General features: G+C 42.1%; 1 protein-coding gene across 3 annotated transcripts in view; it reads left to right on the top strand.

Moving 5' to 3' along the window:
- BORCS5 (BLOC-1 related complex subunit 5) overlaps positions 1 to 18880 on the top strand; it is a 96388-nt gene that overhangs the window by 62325 nt on the left and 15183 nt on the right. For all 3 annotated transcript variants that reach the window (XM_009003306.3, XM_009003307.5, XM_002752133.5), the window contains exon 3: positions 4242 to 4399. In XM_009003306.3, the coding sequence (XP_009001554.1) occupies positions 4242 to 4399 (158 nt within the window). The remainder of the gene's footprint in view (positions 1 to 4241; positions 4400 to 18880) is intronic.

Raw genomic sequence — 18880 nt, 5'->3', positions numbered from 1 at the left:
CAATTTCTAGGCACTCTTTATATATTAGGAAGTTTACTGTATCTGATATGAGTTATCATATTAGGAGGAAAAAAGCTTCCTGGGGTGTCTGCAGGTTTTTTATTTTCTCCAGGTTTTGAGTATTCTTTTTGTATTTTAAATTTTAACTTGTTGCCAGGTACGGTGGCTCATGCCTATAATCCCAGCACTGGGAGGCTGAGGAGGGTGGATCATAAGGTCAGGAGTTTAAGACCAGCCTGGCCAACATGGTGAAACCCTGTCTCTATTGAAAATACAAAAATTATCCAGGCATGGTGGCACATGCCTATAATCTCAGCTACTCAGGAGGCTGAGGCAGAAGAATTGCTCGAACCCAGGAGGTGGAGGTTGCAGTGAGCTGAGCACTCCAGCCACTGCACTCCAGCCTGGGCAAGAGAGCGAGACTCTGTCTCAAAAAGCAAAACAAAACAAAACAAAAAAAAACTTGTGTTTGCTGTCATGAGGAGTCTTGGTTTTTATACTGTTGAATTTATCAGTATTTCCTTTAAGGCTTTTGCATTATCCTGGTCCATTATTAATGGCACAGAAATCATTCATTCCGTTTTCCACAGTGCCTCCTTCTTCTTTTCTTCTTTTAGTTTTGGATTGACAGCAAAAACGCTTTTGGTACTTTCCCCCAGGTTTGCGTTCTGGAAATGTATTTCTTGTCAGTGATAGGGTGGCCCTTGATAGCTTTGTTAGGAGATTTTAGTGGACTGTAAAATTCCCATTTTCTTGGTACAAGCACTCTGGGAAACTGACAGTTTCTTATAAAACTAAACATGCAATTACCATATGACCCAGCAATTGCATTCTTGGGCATTTATCCCAGAGAAATGAAGACTTAATGTTTACACAAAAACCTGTACATGACTGCTCACAGCAGACTTGTTTGTAATAGTCCCAAACTAGAAACAACCCAAATGTCCTTCAGTGGGTGAATGGTTCAACAAACTGTGATACATGGATACCATGGAATACTACTCAGAAATAAAAAAAGAATTAACCATTGATATGTAAACAACATAGACAAATCTCTAAAAATATTATGTTGGGCAAAAAAAAAAATTCAATCCCAAAAGCTTACATGATGTATTATTTCATTTATATAACACTTTTGAAAGGATAGACTTTTAGAAACAGTGTATATATTAATGGTTGCCAGTTGTTAAAGATGGAAGTGGGGTGAAGGAACTTTACAGTATCTGACCATGGTGGTGAATACATGAACCTATGTATGGGGAAAAGTTGTATAGAACTAAATACACACACAAATGAGTGCAACCAAAATGAGGAAATTAGACTGGGTGTGGTGGCTCAGGCCTGTAATCCCAGCACTTTGGGAGGCTGAGGCAGGCGGATCACCTTAGGTCAGGAGTTTGAGATCAGCTTGGCCAACATGGTGAAACCCCGTCTCTACTAAAAATACAAATATTAGGCAGGAATGGTGGCACATGCCTATAATCCCAGCTACTCAGGAAGCTGAGGCATGAAAATTGCTTGAACATGGTTACAGTCAACTGAGATCATTCCACTGTTCTCCAGCCTGGAAGACAGAGCGAGACTGTGTCCCAAAAAATTTAAAAAAAGAGGAAATCTGCCCAGGTGCAGCGGCATACTCCTGTAGTCCCAGCTACTTGGGAGGCTTGGGAGGCCGAGGTGGGAGGATCTCTTGAACTCAGGAGTTTGAGCCAGCCTCAGCAACAGAGGGAGATACCATCTCAAAACCAAAAAAGGAAGGGATAGATAGGAAATCTGAGTAAGATCAGTAGATTATATCTATGTCAATGTCCTGGTTGTGATATTGTACCATAGTTTTGCAAGATGTTACCATTGAGGGAAATTAGGTAAAGGAGACACAAGATCCTGTACATAGGATCTTAATAAAAATTTCAATGAAAAAATCCCAATTTCTGCTAATACTGGATTCACCAAAACATACTACCTAGAAGCAGGTTCAGGTGGAGTAACTTGGGCTCTCCTGTGTTAGGACTTGCAGCGCAGCAGCTTAGCAGTGGAATGTGGAGGAGCTTAGCCATGTCTCAGGTTCCAGCCCTACTATACTCTGCCCTGTCAGGCCAGATGAAGATCTGGGAACACTGACAAGCATTTCCTAGGATTCTCTGGGACAACCCAGCTGGGTAGCCCTTCCTACAGCCTGCCTACAGGGAAAGAATACTGGCTTCAGCTCTAATAGAAGAGTGTGGGGTGGATGTTGGTGGTTGGGGACAGTGAGGGGTAGACATTGGTGGTTGGGGTCAGTGGGGAAGGGTTCTCAAGATGAGCTTTGGCCGGGCATGGTGGCTCACACTACGGTGGGAGGACTGCTTGAGCCAGAAGTTGGAGACCAACCTGGGCAGCAGGGTAAAACCCTGTTTCTACTAAAAATACAAAACTAGCTGGATGTGGTAACCAGTGCCTTTGGTCTCAGCTACTCGGGAGGCTGAAGTGGGAAGATTGCTTGAGTCCAGGAGCTCAAGGTTGCAGTGAGCCGAGATTGTGCCACGGCACACCAGCTGGGCAACAGAGCGAGACTTCGTCTTAAAAAAAAAAAAAAGGAGACGTTGAGCTTTGATGTGCCCTGCTTGTGCCCCATTGTCACATGTATTCTGTGTACCTTGTGCTATAGTATTGGCTCTGGCATGAGACAAAGTGGCCTGGCATATGGTAGAGGGATCGCTGGGATCCCCAAGACCCTGCTGGGGAATCTCTCAGGTCAAAACAATTTTTGTAATAATACTTAGGCATTACTTGCAAATCATGGTCATTCTCTTACACAAGTGTCCAGTTGAGTTTTCCAGAGGCTAAATGATGTGAAATAGTAACAGATTAAATGCAGAAGCAGCTATGAGATTCCAGCTGTTTTCTATTAAAGCAGACATTAAAAAGACATAAAAAAAATAAACCAGTGCCATTTGTTTCACTTTTTTCTTTTGGAGGAATATTTTCCTTAAAATGTTATTTGTGTTGGCCGGGCACAGTGGCTCATGCCTGTAATCCCAGCACTTTGGGAGGCCAAGGTGGAGGGATCAAAAGGTCAAGAGATCGAGACCATACTGGCCAACATGGTGAAACCCCATCTCTACTAAAAATACAAAAAATTAGCCAGGCTTGGTGGCACGCACCTGTGGTCCCAGCTACTCGAGAGGCTGAGGCAGGAGAATCGCTTGAACCCAGGAGACGGAGGTTGCGGTGAGCCGAGATTGCGCCACTGCACTCCAGCCTGGTGACAGAGCAAGACTCTGTCTCAAAAAAAAAAAAATATATATATATGTATATATTTTATTTGTGTTAATGTGGAAAGGAGTTATCATTATCTTTAAATGACTTAAGATTTAAGAATGTTCTTAGTTTTAATTTTTATACGTGAATATCGAAAGACATAACCCACATAAACAAAAGCTCTTTGGGGTCCTTGGTAATTTTTGAGAGTGTGGGGGTTCTGACAATTGAGAATTCTTGGTTTGGCAGAAAGCAAATGGCTTAAGTTGTCGACTGGGCTCTGCTTTCTGAATGTGGGCATCATTTGGCCTCTTTAATTGATTTCTTCTCCTGCAAATGCTATTCCTTGCCCGGCTACGTAGCTACGAAAATATGATGCCTTATGCAAATACAGGGGAGTCTAATGGTTACGTGACTAAACTGGTGTTGAAAGAAAATGTGAGGATTGAGAGTTTTTTGGCCTGTTAGCTGAGAGTCTGTTTACTTGATAAATATCATCATTTTAGCATCTCCTAGCCGTTTCTATATACATTTCGTTGCTTTTTCTCAGTTTTTCAGAAAACCATTTTAATTATGTAAAAAATTATATTCCCACATTTTCGATTAATAAGGGATTTATATTTATATTCCTTGATGAGATGTAATAAAGTCAGGAGCTCTGTCTTGGAGAAACCACTTACTAGCTATGTGACTTTTGGAAAGTTACTTAACCTGTGTCTTGGCTTCCCCAGGTGTAAACGGAGCTAATACTATCTCACTTTCCAGGAAAATGAAATTTCCTGGAATTTGAATATGAAAAATAGTGTACAGGAAGCATTTAGCAAAAGTGCTTGGCACATAGCACATGTTCCATGAATAATATTTGCAAGAGTTGTCATTAACATAGAATATGCAAGATTAAATTGAATTCTTACCCTGTCTTCAATAACTTATTAAACTACTTTATTCACAAGTTTATTAGCAGTAATTTTAATTTAATTTAATTTTTTTCTCCTTTGAAGGGCTATTGAGTGGCCAGACTTCCCCAACAAATGCCAAATTGGAGAAACTGGACTCTCAGCAGGTGTTGCAGCTCTGCCTCCGATATCAAGATCACCTGCATCAGTGTGCAGAGGCCGTTGCATTTGACCAGAATGCTTTGGTTAAACGAATCAAAGAGGTAATGTACTGCAGGAAAATAACATTGCCGACTGGTTCTTGTGATTGACATTTGTCACTATTGCTTGGAGGAGATTGCTTTTTCCTAGCAGTAAGATGTGATGTTGAAAAAAGTGGTCCACAGAGCTAGGCTCATTTAGAGTCTGAATCCTGATCACCAGGATTTGCTTGGCCAAGTTGCCTAACTTCTCTTTGTCTCAGTTTCCTCATGTGAAAAATGGGGCTGATAGTAGTGACTTACCCCAAGGGTTGACTGACACATTGCTCAGTTAGTGTTAGCTATTATTCGTGTATGTAAAGTCCTGCCATACTTATCTGCTCTAGCTACTATTCTATCTTTGAATTGACTTTAACCGTTTCCTGCGTATAGTTTATATTTTGTTTCCCAGTAGATTATAATTTCTTTCAAAGCAGGAGTCTTGATACAGAAAGCTTTAGTGGTTCTTACTGGTTTTATGAAAACAATTATGCCTCTTTAACCCACAAAGTTTTTTTAGAGAAACGAAGCAATGTAATTCATGTGAAAGTGCTTAGTAAACTGAAAGGCATGATACAAATATTGTATAATTATCAATCTCAGTAAGTAGGTACTTCCTTTAAGCACTTAAATGTGTCGTTGACCAGCTGCAGCACAGCACAATTCTAGGGGCACCAAGGAATAAGTAAGTACAGTTTCCAAAGTTTTCAGTCAAGAAGGGGTTTATATTTCTGATACCTGATGTACTGTAATATCAAGGAAATGTCAGGAACTGTTTGTTGGAGAAACCACTTAACGTGAATGGCACTCCCAGATTTGTTTAACAAAATGGCCCTTTAACTCTGGTGAGAGAAGAAGATGGACATGGAAAAGCACACAGGTGATAGGGCGAGAGTCACTGCAGATTAATAGTTTTTATTTAGCAATGGAGGTAGTACATCTTTGAGATTATAAAGTCGTTAGTTATATTGACAGATTCAAATTTGCCAACATCTCCAGCGTTTTAGTACTTAGCTTTCATAAAATGTTGTGTGCATATACTCTTGTCTCATGGGTTAAATACTATTATTTGGAAAACTATTAAACATGACCTTTGATATTGCTTTTCACTGATGTGGCTTTGCATATATTATAAACTTATTTAACTATATTATGGTCCACCAAGCTTTAATTTCCAAACATGACTCTTCATTGGCAACATGTGGGTTTTTTATTTATTTTAATACTGAGTTCTCCCCTCCTCCCAGTATGTCTAGGTGTGGTCTGTGAATCATTATTTTCATGAGATGATACGGTTTGGCTGTGTCCCCACCCAAATCTCCTCTTGAATTGTAGCTTCCATAATTCCCACATGTCATGGGAGGGACCCAGAGGGAGGTAATTGAATCTTTCCCATGCTGTTCTCATGATAGTGAATAAGTCTCATGAGATCTGATGGTTTTATAAAGGGGAGTTCCCCTACACAAGCTCTCTTGCCTGCCACCATGTAAGATGTGACTTTGCTCCTCATTTGCTTTTAGCCATGATTGTGACATCTCCATAGCCATGTGGAACTGTTGAGTCAATTAAACCTCTTTCCTTTATAAATTACCCAGTCTTGGGTATATCTTTATTAGCAACATGAGAACGGACTAATACATAAGGTTACCAAATGGTACTGATGCCACCCTCTATTAGCTGGGATTTGGGAACCAGTGGTCTTAAGCACTATTTCTAAAATAAGTTTGAAAAAACTAGTTCCATATAAAGAAGGTCAAACATTTTGCATATTGCCTTACCACTCCTTGGAAACTACCAAAGCATATTATCCCATTTTAAGTTTTTAGGAGTCTCACAGTAAAGAAAAAGATTTTTGGAACTTTGTATTTAGTTTCTGAAAACTAAGTATTTGATCGCCAAACACTTATCTTGGGTAACATCTGTTAATGTCCGGTAGAGTAGTGATTTTAGAACATGCTTTGGGAAATGCTATTGTAAACATAAGACTTTACCTTTTTAATTTTTTTAGAGACAGGGTTTCGTGTTGTCATCAAGGCTAGAGTTTAGTAATGCATTTATAGCTCGCTGTAATCTTGAACTGCTGGGCAGAAGTGATTCTCCAACCTCAGCTTCCCAGTAGCTTAGGACTAGCTGTATGCTACCATGTGTAGCTATGTTGCCCAGGATGATTTCGAACTCCTTAGCTCAAACGAGCCTCCTGCCTCAGCCTCCCAAAGCACTGGGATTACAGTTGTGAGCCACTACGCCCAGGCAAACTTTACCGTTTTTGACTATTGTGCTAGAAATTAATTAAGTGTAACATTAACTCTCAGAGAGATTTTAGAATAATAATAATTGGCTTCTTGATGTTTATTCTTTTTAAAAAGTCCTCTAAGTTTGAGACCAGCCTGGCCAACATGGTGAAACCCCATCTCTCCTAAAAATACAAAAATTAGCCGGGTGTGGTGATGCATGCCTGTAGTCCCAGCTACTCAGGAGGCTGAGGCACAAGAATTGCTTGAACCTGGGAGGTGGAGGTTACAGTGAACCCAGATCGAGCCACACTGTACTACCACCTGGGCGGCAGAGCCAGACTCCGTCTCAAGGGAAAAAAAGGAGTCCTCTCATCCATGTCTGTTGCTTTGCAGTTAGGAAGGTATGGCACGGAGAGATTAACTGACTGGCTCATTGTTAGAGAGCCGGGGAAAGTGTTTTGTAGCTAGAAGTGCCAGACAGAGCTTCTCATTTTCAAGACTTCAGAGCAGTGTTTCTCAGTCCTGGCTACACGTTAAAATTGCTCGGAAATTTTTTCCTCCAATATATATGATGGGAAACTTTGCACGTATACTGAAGAAGACAGAGTAACACAGTGAACCTTTATGTACTCATTACCAGCCACTACAATTATCAACTTGTGAATAATCCTGTTTCTTCTATATCCCCACTCCCTGCCACCCCCAACCGTATATTTTATAGTAAATCCCCAGGCATTATTTCATTCACAAATATCTAAGTATATATCTTTAAAAGTGAAGGATTCTTTTAAAAAATAACTTTTAAATTTGAATTAATTTTAGACTTAGAGAAAAGTCACGGAAATAATTTGAAAACACATGTATACCCTGCCCCATGCAGCTTCCCCTAAAGTTAACACTTTACATCACCTTAGTACCATGATCAAATCTAGGAAATTAGCTTGGTACAATACTAGTAACTAAATAGAGATTTTATTTTGAATTTTACCAGTAAACCTACAAACAAATAACTCAGTCCTTTTGAAAAACAGAGTCACAATGCTGTTATACCAAAATATTTAATAATGGTATTTTAATTCATTCAGCATAGCTGAGGTGCTGTTAAGAAAATACCAATGTCTGGATCTCCAAAGTGATTAGATCAAAACCTTTGAAGGGTGATAGGGTTGGGGTGGTGGGATGTTGGCAATTGGTATTTATGAAGGTGCTCAAGGTTGTAACCAGGTTAGAACCAGTGTTTTGGAGCATTCGTTTAAAAATAAACTGAGTTTGGCTGGGTGACATGGCTCATGCCAATAATTCCAGTGCTTTGGGAGGCCAAGACAAGCGGATTACTTGAGCCCAGGAGTTCAAGACCAGCCTGAGAAACATGGTGAAACCCTGTCTCTACAAAAAGACAAAAAAAAAAAAAAAAAAAAAAATTAGGCAGGCATGGCAGTATGTGCCTGTAGTCCCAGCTATTTGGGAGGTGAGAGGATGGATGGTTTGAGCTCAGGCGGCAGAGGTTGCAGTGAGCTGAGAGATCTTCACTCTAGTCTGGGTGACAGAGCAAGACCTGGTCTCAAAAAATAAACAGTTTAAAATTCTGTTTGAAGAGCTTTGGGATTCACTTTGAATAGTCAGTAATTACCCAGAAGTATTGCAAAACAGAGCCCAGCACTCACAGTACTGAGCAATACTTCAGCAGCGCTCTCAGGCAGAGGAGGTGAGCACCGTTTTGAGGCTTGCATTGGTGATGTAATGTGTCCATTGCGTCTCTGTTGGTGAGTGTTAGCAAACTCCTGAATCACATCCATCCGTCTATGTTCACTTAAGACATAAGCATTGAAATTAGTCACTTCCAAATGAGTAAAGCAGAGGATGTCGTTTTGATCAAACCCCAACTCTCTGATATTATTCCAGATCAACTCTCTGATATTATTCCAGATGCTTCCTGGAAATTTGGTTGGAGAGGTGAGGAAGTAACGTAATAACCATGTGTTGAAAAGTGAGGGAACTTAATAACCATGGCAAATATGTGTTAGTGGAAGTACAGAACCGGGATCAACTAGAAGTCCCTAAAATTACAGTACCTGTGATCACTTAAGTCTGGATCAAAGGGAGACGCGGCTATAACTATTTCTGATTCAGATAAAAGAAAATCAAAGAGTTAGCTAAGCTTTCCTTATGTTAAATGTGGATGATGGTCTTGAAAGAAAAGTTTATGTTTACAGATTTGTGTATGTGAGGAAGAAGAATGGAGATAATTTCCTTTACAATCAGGGAGTCTAGTGACTACTAACTAGTTCCTTTAATGGCAATAGGATGACCCCTCAGCCAGCAGTGTTGAACAGCTATTGCAGACCCATGTAATGGGAGGCTCTTTGGGGGTTCCAGAGACATGTGACATGGTCCCTGCTCTTTGAGAGTTTAGCCCGGATGAGGGAATGAAGATATACAGAACAGAAATATGAAAAAGACTGTTGAAAAGGAATGCTCATTTGTGATTTATAACTAAAGTTCTGGAGATCCTGGAGCAGGCAGGGTTTAAGCTAGGTCTTTGGGGAAAAAAAGGATTTGGGAAATGAGCGGAAGTGGGGGGGCATTGCTGCAGGGGAATAGCTTGACAAGTCTTAGAAGAAAATTACCTCTGGGGCTTCAGGGACAATGAAGAAACTGGCCTGAGTTTCGGTGAGCTTGCTCAGAGAAATCTGCATTAAGAGCCACAGAATGTTGGAATTGGAAGGGCTTTAGAGACCCTCTGGTCCAGTGCTCTCATTATTCAGATGCAAAAATTAAAGCCTGTTAGAGAACGGAAGCACTTTGCCCAGATCACACAGTGAGATAGTGGCCAAAATTAAGTTAAAAGTGGATGAAGATCAAAGGGGATTTTCTCCTTGCAGGTGGTGCACTTGAACATGTTCACAGGCTGAGGGGGAAGAGGCAGGAGAGACGAGATCAGAGATGAAGGAGAAAGGGGGATTCTTAGAGTGAGATCCCCGAGGAGGCAAGAGTTAGAGCCCTGTGGGGCATTTGTTTTGAGAGAACAGGGAGGGTGCAGGCAAGTGTATGACAGGAAGGCCCCTAGCAGAGATCAGTCCCACCCGCAGCTTGTGTATCCTCTGTGGAGAAGAGGGGCATCATTTGTTGAGTGGCCGTGGTGACTGGGTACAGTAATGAGTGCCACAAGGCATCGAGGGCTCTGTTGAGGCGGGCAGCTTGTATTTGCTCTGTATTTGTGGACAGTTTGGCAAAATGGTTCTGAATGTAAACTCCAGAGCCACATTGTCAAGGTTCAATCCTGGTTCCATCTCTGACTGGCTGTGTGACCTCAGGCAAGTTCCTTAATTCTTCTGAGCCTCAGTTTTCTTTTCTGTTCTGTCTCGTGAGAGTAACATCCACCTCAGGTTTTTGTGAGGGTTCAGTGAGTTATTCTTGGTACAGTACTGAAAACCATGCCTACCATATAGTGGGTACTGTAGTGTTAGCTCTTGTTATTGCTTTAAATATAAATGATGACCAAAGAGAAAGGCCTATCCCACTTGCCATGAGTTGGCCCATATGAAATTATTTGATACCAGCAGCTGTCTAAATATTGCCCCATTTTAAGCTCTGCTCTTAACCCAAGTATAAGAACTAAATAGAGGCAAAAAAAAAAAAAATTTTTTTTTTTTTTTTAGACCACTGTGGTTTCCTTCAAACCCTGCATGATTCCTTTCATGCCACAAATATGTAGTTTTTGGAATTTCTGTAGTGAATTTAGCTGTTTATTCTACTTTGTGGATAGCATGCTCGTGCCTGAGGAACATGGGTCTTGAGAAACGTGAAGCTGGATGGTGGCAAAACCATGAGTCCTTGGCTTCTAGGCTGTGGATACATGACTGCCTATGATTTTGGGGATTTCCTGTATATTGCGTCATTTCTAGCTAAGGATTCAAGCTGACAGACACGTTGTTTTAGGTTACATCTATCATTGAAATGTGGGGTAACTGAAAAGCCAGCGAGAAAGGAGTGTGCTTCCTCTCCAGGTGTGTTTTCCCCTGGGGGGAGGGAGGAGGCTGGTAGTAAATATGCAACCCCAGGAAGATGTAGCACAGACTTTGGAACTTCTCTTATCACTGCCCTGGGTCTTGTTTTTGCCTGAGGCTAGCTGCCGGCAGTGGGTAAATATGTTTATAGATTAGAACACCTTTGTAACTAAGATAAAGCCACAAGGTTTATTTTGTTACAGTTCCTGTGTACTTGCCTAAAGACTTTGAGAGTAAGTTCATGATGTGATTCTGGTAACACCTGTTTTAATTCTTAGATGCATTAATAAGCATACTGTATCAACATAAACCAATATGAAGCATGGAGTGGGGGTTCGGATGGACTGGTAAGTTGCAATCCTTGGAAAGCCATGTGATTGCACATGATTATGAAGAGGCCCTAACGTTTCTCTAATTTAAACCAAGGACCTCTGAATGTATATGGGATTTGCCGGGCATCTTTCTGTCAGTTGACGATTAAGATGATTTTAGAAGGGGAGTCATCTTTTCCGCCACACTGTACTCCATCTGTTCTGCCTCTTTGGAGTCCTTCATTTCATTTCGGTTATTCGTTTTCCACATGGTAGGTCCTCAACTGGTGGTTGAAAGAGTGCAGGAGAGTTGCCATTTATGGGCCTGCACATAGGGCTGGGCAGGGATCTCTTTTTGTCTTTGGTACTGTAATGTTTCAGACCCAGCTGGAGTCATTTTCCAAGTATTTGACCGGACTTCCTGTACTGTGTGTCCTCCCAGGGGGAGACATTGATCCAGATTAAATGAGTTGTTCCAAGTGTTGCACAGAGCATCAGTGTCTGAACTGGCATTAGCATTCACTTTGAGCTCCTTCAGTGAAAAGCCTGGTTAGGGTGAGCTGTTGGCCAGGTGAAACTGCTGCTATCGCCCTGACACCGTGAAGCCAATCTCCTTTAAATAACACTGTTAGATTCCTGTGGCTACTTTTAAATATGGCTTCAGTGGCTGCTTTCTTGAGCTGAAATTGTAAAATGGGTTGGGAGTGCCTGTTTCAAAACTACAAATTTTGACAAGGACATGGAGATACTGGCTTCTTTTTGCTGAAACACTGAGGCAAGACATTTCAAGAAAATTTTATGTTCCCTTTCTATGTCACAAGTTACTCTGGCATAAATTCCAGGTTGAGACCTTACAATGTAATTATAGTTTCCCCACTTCTTGTCTTTTGGACAACATTTCTTTTCTGTGAGAAATACAACTGGTCCCCTGGGTGGCAGGAATTCCAGGTGGGGGAGTGGGCTGCTTCTGGTTCGGCAGACTGTAAGGTATGCTGCACAGGGCTTCCTTGGGCCTGGCCCCACACTTCCTTTACACCAGCACTGTCCTGCCAAAAGCCAGAAATCCTGGAAGAGGGCCGAACCTAGTTTATTACTTGCCTTGGAAATGTAGGCTTGTGTTTTTTGGCAAGGTATGAGCAGAGCCCAGTTATTTGACTGCTCTGAGATTTAACTCCATTCCATTTTTGGACAATGACATGTGAGCATGTGTGAACAGCAGCACCATTTCCCCCCAGTTTGCCTGCCCTAGACATGCCCCCAGACAGCTGACTCTGCCAGCTTTCCCAGTGCCAGGTTCTAGAGCCCCTGTTCTTCTCCCTCCCCTGCTCATTTTTCAGTCCACCAGAGTGGGCAGTGTCACAGGCTCCATGTAGACTCCTCTCTTGGGAGGAACCCCAGAGCACCTGCATTCTCTAAGCCAACTAGCCAGTATTGAGGGCTTCTGGGTTATGGAAATGAAACCAGGGCTGGGAAAAGATACTGCCTGTCCTGTATCCCTTTCAATGAAGAGAAACAAGACCTTTAGCAAATTTGAGCATTGCTGCAGTACCTAGAACAATGCCTGGCATGTAGGAGATGTTTAACAAATGTCATTTGATGAACCACTTACATACTCTTCAGTTATTTCATCCTAGAGACTGATATGTTTTCTCATTCTGTCAGAGAAAATAAAGGTTATGAGGGTTGCAGGGTTGCATTAGGTAGAGTGAGCTAGGCTGCAGCTATAAATAGACTCATAGATGTGGCTCAAATGCAGCAGAAGTTTATTTCTTGCTTTTGTTCAAGGCGGATGTTTCTGGTTAGCAGGTAACTCTCCTCCATTGAGTTCAGGGATTCAGGTTCCATCTTATGGCTCTGGCATCCGCAAAGACCAGTAGCAAAAGGGAAAAAAGAGTGGACTAGCACCTAACTCATCGATTCTTACAGGCCAAACCTATGAGTGTTGCCAGTGACTTCGGCTAGAACTCAATTACATGGCCACAGCTAACTCAGAGAGGCTGGGAAATACGGTCTATATGTGTTCCCAGGGGTATACTCAATTCTGAGCTACTTTGAACATCTGTGTCATCTTCACATTTAGATTCCTAAAGTGCATCTGCAGCCCAACTTTGAGATTCAGAAGGCCTGATGCAAGTTTCCATGGTAAATTTCACTTGGTTTAAGTCCTCCTGCCAATGAAAACCAAGACCTATACTTTTAACAATAAGTAAAAAACAAACAGAAAAGCAAGATATAATAGTTTCTATTCATTGTGATTTAAACTGTGTTAAATATTCTTTTGTTTGTTTATTTTAAAGCAGGTTTGTCCAATCTTCTGGCTTCCCAGGGCCACATTGGAAGAATTGTCTTGGGCCACACATAAAATGTGTTAGCACTAAGGATAGCTGATGAGCTTTAAAAAATGCAAAAAAACTCATAATATTTTAAGAAAGCTTGCAAATTTGTATTGGGCCACACTCAAAGCTGTCCTGAACTGCATGCAGCCTGTGGCCAATCTTGTTTTAGAGACGGTCTCGCTCTGTTGCCCAGGCTGGAGTGCAGTGCTGCAACAATAGCTCACCCGTAGCCTCAAACTCCTGGGCTCAAGTGATCCTCCCACTTCAGCCTTTCAAGTAGCTGGGACTACAGGCATGCCACCTACCTGGCTAATTTTTAAAACTTTTGATAGAGACAGTGTCTTACTGTGTTGCCCAGGCTGCTCTTGAATTCCTGGCCTCAAGCAATCCTCCTACCTCCCAAAGTGCTGGGATTACAGATGCAACCATCATGCCTAGCTATGTTAAATATTCTTAATAAATGATTAGACAGATGGAAACATGACAGTGACTTAATTGTGGTTCCCTTTAGAGATGAGATTTTCAGTGGTATTTTGTTCTAGCCTGCTTCTCTTTTTCTATATTTTACAAGATTTCTGTCTTAAACATGCATTACTTTTTTTTTTTAATTTGAAATACTTTTTTTTTCTTGTAACTGATGGGTTGTCTTTATCTTCACATATTCTGACTCAGTGGGTCTGGAGTAGGGCCTGGTACTGGCACTTTTATTTTTTAATTTAATTTTTTTACAGAGAGGGTATTGTTCTGTCACTTAGGCCAGAGTGCAATGGCATAATCATAGCTCACCACAGCCTCAATCTCTCAGGCTCAAGTGATCCTTCTGCCCCAGCCTCCCCAGCAGCTAGCATTATAGGTACATGACACCATGCCCAGCTAACTTTAATTTTTTTTTTTTTTTTGTAGTGACAGGGTCTCACTAGGTTGCCCAGACTGATCTTGAACTCCTGGTCTCAAGCAGTCCTTCCACATTGGCCTCCCAAGTGCCAGGATTACAGACATGAGCCACCATACCCAGCCTCTGTTGTTTTTTTTTCCTCACAATATATGAACCTCGTGACAGTTCTGTCTCCCTGCCTGCGGCTTTTTGACTCAACAGGATAAGAATATGTCTCTGATAACTTTGTATGCTTGTGTCTTTACATATCTGCTTACAGAGTCAGCTCTGTGTCAGGCCTTCTTGTAGGTGTCAAGAAAATATCACTACAAAATAGATAAGATTCCCTCCTTCACAGACCTTACACTCCATTGTGGACACAGACAATAAATAAGGTTAAAAAAAAAAATGAAATAGATGGCATGTAAAATGGGAGATACAAGAATTAAAAAAAAAAAAAAGTAGGCTGGGCATGGTGGCTCACACCTGTAATCCCAGCACGTTGGGAGGCCAAGGCGGGTGGATGACAAGGTCAGGAGTTAAAGGCCAGTCTGGTCAACATGATAAAACTCCATCTCTGCTAAAAAAAACAAAAATTAGCCAGACATGGTGGTGTGGGCCTGTAGTCCCAGCTACTCAGAAGGCTGAGGCAGGAGAACTGCTCGAACCCAAGAGGCAGAGGTCGCGGTAAGCCAAGATCATGCCCTTAAACTCCAGCCTGGGCGACAGAGCGAGACCTTGTCTCAAAAAAAAAAAAAAAAAAAAAAAAAAAAAAGTAAGGGGATACAAAATGTCAGTAGGGTAGAAATTTTACATGGGGTGACCCAGAAGGCCTTCCCAGAAAGGCACTTTTAATATAAAGACCTGCTCGTCAGTACTGAGCCGACCAGGATCCTGGCTCTTCTTCAGAATTCCGTCTGAATCTGAAATTTATCAGACTATTTGACCAGATCCCAAGATTCTGTTCTTTACCATCAATCTGCTCATTGTCTTGTTTATCTGAATGTTCTGAACTAGAGTCTTATTTACTGTCTGTCTCTGTTGTTAGTTGGGAGGAGACTTGCAGATCTATACACCTTTAAAAAATGTCTCTTAATTGTTTCAGATCTCAGGGATTCCCAAGAGATTTCTTCAACAGGTGCCGTAAAGCTTGAAGCAGCATTTAATCTTCTTCTGCCCGTGCTGACAGAGTGACTAATTTTGTATGACTTTAGTTGACATCCTGGTGATCCTCCATAGTTTTCATTCTACACACAAGTAGAGAGCTTTTCACTTGTCTAAGGTCATATCACACCATTGCTGGAAACTGCCCATGACAGCCAACCTTCCACAGAGCAAAAGGCATAATGAATGTGGAAGGACTCTGTAGGACCATACGGAGCTATGTAAAAGAAAGGATTATTTTGGGGGAGTAAAAGTCATTTATTTCAACTGCAGCAAGATGAGGAGGGGTTGCAGAATGTTACTCTGTAGAAGTATGAGCATGAGTGGCGCAATACAGCATCATTTCAGTGATGGTGTCTTCCTGTGTCCCAAAGTGCGCCAGCCTCCTCTCCCCCTTTCCACCTGGAAGTTTACAAGTTCTCTCTTTGCCCTTGTTGGGACTTAGATTCTCTGGAGTCTGTCACTCACCTGCCTCTCCATCTTAAATTGTAATAGTCATTGTTGCATTCTGTAAAATCCACAAAATTCAGACGGCTCCAGCCTGAAATACCCAGCCTCCATTTCTGCTCCCTGACTTATGCTGTGCCCCCTCCTGCTGGTGTCTGCTCCCCTATCAGCAACCACCACAGCCTGGCACATCCGGAGGTCTCAGCTTCCCTTGATCAGAAAGGACCTCCTTCCTTATGCCTCCCCAGTGCACAGGAAGTGTTTGCTGGAGCAGTTTATGTGGTAAAGTTGAGTTGGTGCCTCAGCCATCTGCATGGGGAATGACACGGGCCTTTGGACTGTAGATCAGGCTCCAGGCTGATGTCCCGAGCAGCCATCTAGCGTCGCCTGGGAGCACAAGGCAGCACCAGTGGCAGCACACCAAATCATTATATCAATATTATCATTGTCCCATGTGTGGTATCCTGGTTCTTTGTTCAGGCACAGGGTGGAGGATTTTAGCTGTAAGATATTTACCTGTGGCCGGGCATGGTGACTCACGCCTATAATCCCAGCACTTTGGGAGGCGGAGGTGGGTGGATCACGAGGTCAAGAGATCGAGACCATCCTGGTCAATGAGGTGAAACCCCGTCTCTACTAAAAATACAAAAATTAGCTGGGCGTGATGGCGCGCGCCTGTAGTCCCAGCTACTCAGGAGGCTGAGGCAGGAGAATTGCTTGAACCCAGGAGGCGGAGGTTGCAGTGAGTCAAGATTGTGCCATTGCACTCCAGTATGGGTATCAACAGTGAAACTCCGTCTCAAAAAAAAAAAAAAAAAAAAAAATCTCCCTGTGCACCACTGCTAAGCTCTGTTCTCTTAGTCTAAAAGGGGTTGTGTTCACAGATGGTTTGGGTGCATACACAGGGAATTACAGAGCATGCAGTCCAGTTTTACATTGTTTCATTACCTTAGCTCAGGTTTTAAGATGTTGAGTGTGTCACTTTGGTCACACAAACTTACTTTTACCTCCCTTTAATTCTGGACATCAGAAAGGGGAGTTCAGCGTAGTGGTGTGACGTGGAGACATTCCTCTCTATCCACCTGCTGTATCTGTGGAAGCTTCTCCAGCCCCCTCCTGATGTAGTGGTGACAGCAGCAATAGTGTTACAGCTGTTATTTTTACATGTTTACCATGTGGCAGGTCTAGAATAGGCATTTTGCATATATCATGTATATTTCACAGATAAACTAAGATTCAGAGATCTGAATGTGTTTCTGGTAACATTTGTTGGAAGTGGAGCTGGGATGCAGGTGCAGAGCTAACGTTCACCTTTGAGACTCAAAAGCTGTGCTTCCTCTCCACATCTTTGTCCTTTGTCTCCAGTTTTTTAAGGGCTTGTTCTTCCAGCCTGTCTCCTGCTCATGCCCAAAGTTCAAGCACATTCTCTTACCCTGTATTTCTTTACAGTATTCACTGCATAATGTCACAGTATAAGTACACTTACACATCTCAAAAACAGTCTTTATAGGATGCAACAATGCTTTAAAATAGCTGTAAAGACTCCACATTTACATTCTTGAAGTGGCAACTCTGCCTGCCTTGGGGATAACTTTTCCATGCTTCCAACCTTTGGAGAATGAATCTGGCTTTTTACCGGCATCTCAGAGCACTGTGGTGGTAAAGGAGGTGGACAGAGAGTGGACTCGTGCTGAGGGGCTTCATCCTTCCTCACTGCCACTCTGGAGGGGTTGCAGAGGGAGCCTCAAAGTAGTCAGAAAGGCTGGGGTGCCTCTCTGACTAAGGTGGGGCCTCTTCCAGGTGGCAGAAGATCTCAGATATCTACATGCTCTACAACATTGTCTTTCATGAGACCCAAGGAAATGTCTCCCAAGGAAAGGGAGGAGTGGGACTTGTATCCTCAGGCTTTTATTTTTACTTGTGATGTTTTTCTTTTCCTGATTTGCTGTATCAGTGTCATTTTCAAGGCCTTTTGTGGGGAGGAGGTGTAATCTGCCTGTTTAGTTTTGAAAACTACTTAAAGGTTTTGGGATTTCTTTCCCACTTTTCCACCTAGACCTGATGCCAAAGGTAAGAAGGCATCAGGGGAAGCTGGGAAAGTCATAAAGTCATTATTGAAACAAAGTCATGCGATTCAAATTCCTGCCATTCTGACATCTCTTATTCTCTTGAAGACCTGCATAAAATCTGTTCTTTTACTGAGACATTTAGATACATTGTTTGAACAAAGGAAACAGGGTGACTTCAAAATGTCCAGTATGTGGAAATCGATGCCATTCAGCCTGTGGTGTAATTAATGAAAACATTGGCGACAGTCGGCCTCATTGTTTGTCATTGTGCAACAGGAAGTGGTACACTAATAAGGAGCCGGGGAAGGTTTACGTCATTCAGAGGGAAGCAGACGTGTGTGCAGTTTTGACTGATGCCCTGCTCACTGCTGATCTAAGCTCACCCAAGCAGGTTCGTGTTAATACCTGATGGGCATTGAGATGTCTGATTTGATTTTGTCATTTGAATTTTGACATTGATTAACAATAGATTTTTATTTCCCTTATGGTCAGAAATAGTGTCTTGAAAAACTTTGCTTTAGATCATAGTGTTCACACACAGTTATAATTCACTGGGTAAAGCATAGTAGAACAAACTATGGAAAAAGAAATGTCACTGGTAGACATTGGTCGCTTGGGGCAAGTGTGATGGCCCTTGGAATCAGGAGATCAGGAGTTCAGTTCTGACCCTGTCAGTCCCAGCTGTGTCAGTTTAGACAGTGCTTGCCCACTCTGGAGCAATCTTCGTCTGTGAAAGGAGGGATGGGGGTGCTCAGGACCCTTTCACCCGCTTCCTTTTACACATGAAGACTGCTTTGTCTAAGCCCCCTTGGTGAGGTCAAGAATTGTGAAATGTTTGTACAAGTGAGATGTCAAGAGTACAAAGTGTACAAACGAACTGCCAGTGAAAATGTCATTTAAGTTTATCTGCTAACAAATAGTTTATTCCCGTTGGTCTCCTTTCAGTTTTTGTTTTGTAAATGTCAGTGTTTTGTCTGGTAATTCATTATTTTTATTATTAGAAAAGTAAGCACCAAAGTGTTTTTCCATTCCACTTGACAGCATAAAAAATTGCCATTAAGTT

This window comes from Callithrix jacchus, chromosome 9 (genome assembly GCF_049354715.1).
Source record: "Callithrix jacchus isolate 240 chromosome 9, calJac240_pri, whole genome shotgun sequence".
Lineage (NCBI taxonomy): Eukaryota > Metazoa > Chordata > Mammalia > Primates > Cebidae > Callithrix > Callithrix jacchus.
Note: the sequence above shows the minus strand (reverse complement) of the source record. Positions and strands in the feature narration are given on the sequence as shown.